The sequence below is a fragment of the Bos indicus x Bos taurus genome, chromosome 3 (assembly GCF_003369695.1).
Source record: "Bos indicus x Bos taurus breed Angus x Brahman F1 hybrid chromosome 3, Bos_hybrid_MaternalHap_v2.0, whole genome shotgun sequence".
Lineage (NCBI taxonomy): Eukaryota > Metazoa > Chordata > Mammalia > Artiodactyla > Bovidae > Bos > Bos indicus x Bos taurus.
Genome location: NC_040078.1, coordinates 8,765,436 through 8,771,519, shown reverse-complemented (window position 1 = coordinate 8,771,519; position 6,084 = coordinate 8,765,436). Strand labels below are relative to the sequence as shown.

The 6,084-nt window shown below is 44.1% G+C and overlaps 1 protein-coding gene across 2 annotated transcripts in view; it reads right to left on the bottom strand.

Annotated features, from left to right (window-relative positions):
- Window positions 1-2,603: 2,603 nt before the first annotated feature.
- Window positions 2,604-6,084, bottom strand: part of CD244 (CD244 molecule) — a 39,212-nt gene continuing 35,731 nt past the window's right edge. For both annotated transcript variants that reach the window (XM_027528331.1, XM_027528332.1), the window contains one exon: window positions 2,604-5,034. In XM_027528331.1, the coding sequence (XP_027384132.1) occupies window positions 4,954-5,034 (81 nt within the window). In that variant the 3' untranslated portion in view covers window positions 2,604-4,953. The remainder of the gene's footprint in view (window positions 5,035-6,084) is intronic.

Sequence of the window (6,084 nt, the reverse complement as noted above, 5' to 3'; positions counted from 1 at the left end):
TGTATGGAGAAGGGGAAGGCTACCCACTCCAGTATTCTGGTCTGGAGAAGTCCATGGGGTCGCAAAGAGTCGGACACGACTGAGCGACTTTCACTTTCACATTACTCTTTTTATATATTTTTAAGCACTTAAAGGTGATGGAATTCCAGTTGAGCTATTTCAAATCCTAAAAATGAGCTGTGAAAGTGCTGTATTCAATGCGTCAGCAAATTCAGAAAACTCAGCAGTGGCCACAAGGCTGGAAACAGTCAGTTTTCATTCCAATCCCAAAGAAAGACAATGCCAAAGAATGCTCAAACTACCGCACAATTGCACTCATCTCACATGCTAGTAAAGTAGTGCTCAAAATTCTCCAAACCAGGCTTCAGCAAATGTGAACTATGAACTTCCAGATATTCAAGCTGGTTTTAGAAAAGGCAGAGGAACCAGAGATCAAATTACCAACATCCATTGGATCATCAAAAAAGCAAGAGAGTTCCAGAAAAACATCTATTTCTGCTTTATTGACTATGCCAAAACCCTTGACTGTGTGGATCACAATAAACTGTGGAAAATTCTGAAAGAGATGGGAATACCAGACCACTTCACCTGCCTCTTGAGAAACCTGTATACAGGTCAGGAAGCAACAGTTAGAACTGGACATGGAACAACAGGCTGGTTCCAAATAGGAAAAGGAGTACGTCAAGTCTGTATATTGTCACTCTGCTTATTTAGCTTATATGCAGAGTACATCATGAGAAACACTGGGCTGGAGGAAGCACAAGCTGGAATCAAGATTGCCAGGAGAAATAGCAATAACTTCAGATATGCAGATGACACCACCCTTATGGCAGAAAGTGAAGAAGAACTAAAAAGCCTCTTGATGAAAGTGAAAGAGGAGAGTGAAAAAGTTGGCTTAAAGCTCAACATTCAGAAAACGAAGATCATGGCATCTGGTCCCATCTCTTCATGGCAAATAGATGGGGAAACAGTGGCTGACTTTATTTTTCTGGGCTCCAAAATCACTGCAGATGGTAACAGCAGCCATGAAATTAAAAGATGCTTACTCCTTGGAAGGAAAGTTATGACCAACCTAAACAGCATATTAAAAAGCAGAGACATTACTTTGCCAACAAAGATCCGTCTAGTCAAGGCTATGGTTTTTCCAGTGGTCATGTATGGATGTGAGAGTTGGACCATAAAGAAAGCTGAGCACAGAAAAATTGATGCTTTTGAACTGTGGTGTTGGAGAAGAGTCTTAAGAGTCCCTTGGACTGTGGGGAGATCCAACCAGTCCATCATGGTTGGAGATCAATCATCAGTTGGACTGATGATCAGTCCAACATCAGTCCTAGGTGTTCATTGGAAGGACTGATGTTGAAGCTGAAACTCCAATACTTTGGCCACCTGATGTGGAGAGCTGACTCATTGGAAAAGACCCTGAAGCTGGGAAAGATTGAGGGCAGGAGGAGAAGGGGACAACAGAGGATGAGATGGTTGGATGGCATCACTGACACAATGGACATGGGTTTGGGTGGACTCTGGGTGTTGGTGATGGACAGGGAGGCCTGGCGTGTTGCGGTTCATGGGGTCACAAAGAGTCGGACACGACTGAGCGACTGAACTGAACTGAAGCGCTTAAAATGCCCCTTCTGTATAAGATTCCCGTATTTACCCCAAAGGAATTTTCCTCCTTTTTTTCATGTCCAGATGTATACGAGCCATATCTCTCTTCTCCCCCAAATAGTCGCCTCCATCCCGTCTCCCTGCCTATAAGTTACACCGCTCTTGACTTACATTCATGATACTCTTGTGTGCACTTGTGTTACATGTGTTTTGCGGCCCATTTGTGTTTTTTAATACTGTGCTTCCACTGTCATCTGCCCCAGCACACAGTCTGTGGAATCAGAATGTCCTCTGTGGCCTGCCGTGGGTACTCCCGGGGAGCCAGGCAGTGCTTCATACACAGCAGGAGCTTAATTACTGCTTTGTTTATTGGCTGGCCATTGCATGGATACTTATTTATTTGTTTTTTTATTTGGCTGCATTGAGTCTTAGTTGTGGCATGTGGGATCTTTTGTTGTGGTGCATGGGCTTCATTTCCAGCAGCATGTGGGATCTTAGTTCCTGGACCGGGGTTGAATCTGGGTATTCTGCATTGCAAGATGGGTTCTTAACTACTGGACAGTCAGGGAAGTCCTGAATTCCAGTATTTTAAATGGAAATTTTGACTATACTTCACTTTTGCTTTCCACATGCATTTTGCAGCTTCACTCCCTGAGTATGAGTTGACCCCACTATAGAAGACCATGGCCATGTGGCCCCTTTCATAAAATAAAGAACAAAAACCTGGCAACTCAGAGGTCTGTAAAGCCTCTGATGACCATTGGTAAGTAAATGCTGGTGTCAAGTGCCTCAGACATCAAATATACTGAAAAGTGTCCTGGGTTCATTTTCAACTTGAATAATTCAATAAGTTTCCATTTGTTTCAATAAGTTGAAATAAGTCTCAATTTGAATAATTCAACCCCCTCAAACATGAAGCTTTCTTGCTTCCAACTCAAAACCCATGTCAGCCCAGCACCATACACAGAAAAGAACATAAATCCAACTCCACTAAGCACTGAGGAGTAGTAACTGATGTTTTCATTCTGTTTTTGTTAATGAGGGTACAGAAGAGGTGGAGGGTGCAGTTACAAATACATTCAGATTTCCTACCACTTCTGTGGCTATCGCTCATCTTTAAAGTTCTGTAGTCACTCCAAACTCCTTCCCTTTCTGCTCCAACTTTTCCCTCTTCCTCCTCAGGCACCCATCCTGCCCCCAGTCTTCTTTCTCCCACGCATCTCATGACGTTTGTAGATCAGTGATAACTAATGTAGATCAATGAAGCTTTTCTTGGTTTTTGTTTTTTGTTTTTGTTTTTTTTGCAACAACCCTGCTTCCACACTGGGCACAATAAGGGGGGAGAAGGGGGAAGGAGGATTTTCCTCTCCTTCAGGCACAGGCTGGGCTCCTCCATTGCTGGTTGTTGTTTAGTTGCTCAGTCGTGTCTTTTTTGCCCACCAGGCTCCTCTGTCCATGGGTTTCCCAGGCAAGAATATTGGAATGGGTTGCCATTTCCTTCTCCGATAATTATCTTTTTAAGACATTATCACAGAGTTCAACAAAGACATATAAGATGATAATGATAATCATTATTATACTTCAGAATAGAGCATCCCAGAAGTCCCTGGACCCATAGGATCTCATGTGCTCCTTAAATAAATCTGCCCAATTCAATATCTGTGCAACTCAGGACATGTAAAAGGCCAGCAGTAGGCAATGGTTAGTATCTCTGCTGTTCATCTGAATTGCTGTGACCCCTATAATTTGCTACTCCTTCTTCTCACGAAACTCCTGACTCAGCTGCTCAGCTGCCCACAGTTGCCTTGGATCCTCTTCCCATCCTTTTGCATATATCCTCCAATTTGTACCCCAACACTTTCTCCCAGATGTGATCTATCAACTAGTCTCCAGGAAGAAGCTAGCTTGACCAATCACACACCCACAGGGGAGAAGGATCTGAGGGGCATGAGCAAGTGGCTATCCCCCAAAACTAAGTGGCCCCTGGGATCTGGGATTCCTAGAATCTGCTGTTCCAGTGTGAACAGGGCTAGGAGACAACTGACAGCTCCCTAGGAGTCCAGACTCCTCTCCAGCAGGAGTCAAACAGCGTGTGTTTATTGATGGCCCACAATTGATGGCCTCTCCTTTGGCTGGGAGAGGGAAAGTACAGAGTAGGGCAGAGACCCATTTACATTTTATTTCCTAAATTTCAGAGAAGAAATTTAAACTGCCTTTAAGTAATAGCACAGTTCTATATTAAATTCATACCTTAAACACAGACTGGGGCAATTGAAGAATCAGGCTCTGTGCAATGTTACCCGTTGGGGTCTCTGACCAGGCCCTCTTCCAGTTCCCCCTTTCCTGGGCTCAACCAGACTTTCAGCCTGCTCCCCACAGTCTTGTGGAAGGGTCTGGCTTGAAGGCTCAGGGGAGCCCAGCAAGGTGCTTGGTTCCTAAGTGCTCAGCTGCCTGAGCCCTCCCTCCAGTGTTTGCCATGGGGCGCATCAGGACTCAGAGTTTAAATGATACTGTTTCTAATAGTGAGGAATGTGTAAAGAAGCCAAAATAGATGTCTAATAATGTGTTTTTGTAAATCAAACATCATTCTGTAGGCAAAGCTGTTTCCACTGCCCGATTATTAGGATGGCATGGACTCTGGGTGATTTTTCCACTCAGCGGTGGGCTTGATCTGCATCATCTACTCTTGCTCCTGCCCACACCCCTTTGTGACCAGATGGCTAGAGGTAAAGTTTAATATGTAGTAGGGAAGTTTTTCCTCTGTATTTATATAGCCCAGGCCTGGCCTCCTTGGAGAACTTGCCAGTATACCTTCACAGAGAGACCTCTTTTTTCTCCTCTGAGCCCCCACTATCTTTCCTTCCTCTTTGGAAGATGGATCTGGGCAAAGAAAGGGTCTAGAAATGTGGTCATCATTGATTAGGGAGGAGTGAAGATGAGTCACCAGGGGAAAACCAGGCAAACAGAATCTTAATGTGATAGTAATAGCATCACATATTTACACAGCACTTGAAGATGACCAGCACTTGGACATGCTGTGTTGTCTTTTGGAAACTACCCAACATCTCTATCTGTTCTTGTCTTGTCTGTAAGTTGAGATATTATTTAACAGCCTTGTTCTTAAAGCAGCTGTTAGAAATCACTTTCAAATAAATAAATTTATATTTTACAAAAATAAAAGTAATGTTAAAAAAAAAGAAATCATTTTCAAACAAATATAGACCACGCACAAACTCATATCATCTCCAGACAAGGAACCACTCTGCAGAGAATCATGAAGCATCATCCATTGTGCTGATTCCCAAAGCAGAAGTTGGGCTGTAAGAGGGGTGAGAACAGCCATGGCAACTAGGAATATATGCAGAAGTTCTCCAGCTCCCTGCGACTCAGTCGAGCAGGGTTCTCAGCTTTGGAAGGTCTTTTTCCAACCTGCAGAAGAAAAGAAGAACTTCAGACTGTCCCACTAAGAGATCCTTATAACAGCCCTGTGGGCTATAAATTATTATCCGCATTCCTCATTCATAACAAAAGGAAGCTCAGCTAGGTAAGGGAAATAACTCAAGGTCAACAACTAGTAAGAAGTAAGAGGCTTGAATCCAGTTCTTCTGGCTCCGTTTCTAGTGCTTTTTAAGGACACCATACTTCTTCATGACCCACTTTGCCTTGGCCCACACAGTGCCCTCTACACACCTTGACTGTCCAGCTGACTTAAATGTGGGGCCGCAGCCCAATGCCAGAAATTCCAGCAGGCACCCATCCACACTCTCCCTTGTGACCCGTGGCAACATCTTTATCAGGCCACAGGTGGAAGCTCAAGTGTTATATGAGGCTGATGAGCAGGGTGCTCTCCATGCCTTAAATTCTCTGGGTATAAATAGGAAATGTAATTATACTACCTTGTAGCATTCTGTGAAGATTAGATGAGATAGTGCACGTGAAGTCACTGGCAGGCTACCACTCATATATATACACAATAAACCTCCAATAAACATTGAGTGCCTACTTTCCATTCCCTAAAAGGCTTGATGAGAATCAATCCAGCTGCCAGGCTCAATGGTCACCATTGTGCAGTGTCCATCCCAGCAGCAGCTGAAGATTATATGTGTCCTGGAGTGATGCCCGATTACTTGCTAACTTGGGGAAATCATTAAGATTCACTTATCCTCCCTTCTGTGCTCCCCACTTCCCAACACACACATATCCATGGAAGAGATCCAATGTGTGGCCCACAGCTGGGAAACCAGTCTGGGGACATCCCTAGTTTAAAACCCGGTCTTGGGGACTTCCCTGGTGGTCCAGTGGCTCAGACTCCACACTCCCGATGCAGCAGGCTGGAGTTTGAATCTTGGTCAGGGAACTAGATCCCGCATGCCACAACTAAGAGTTCATATGCTGCAACTAAAGATATCACATGCAGCAGCAAAGATTGAAGATCCTACATGCCATAAATAAGACCTGGAGCAGCCAAATAAATAAATG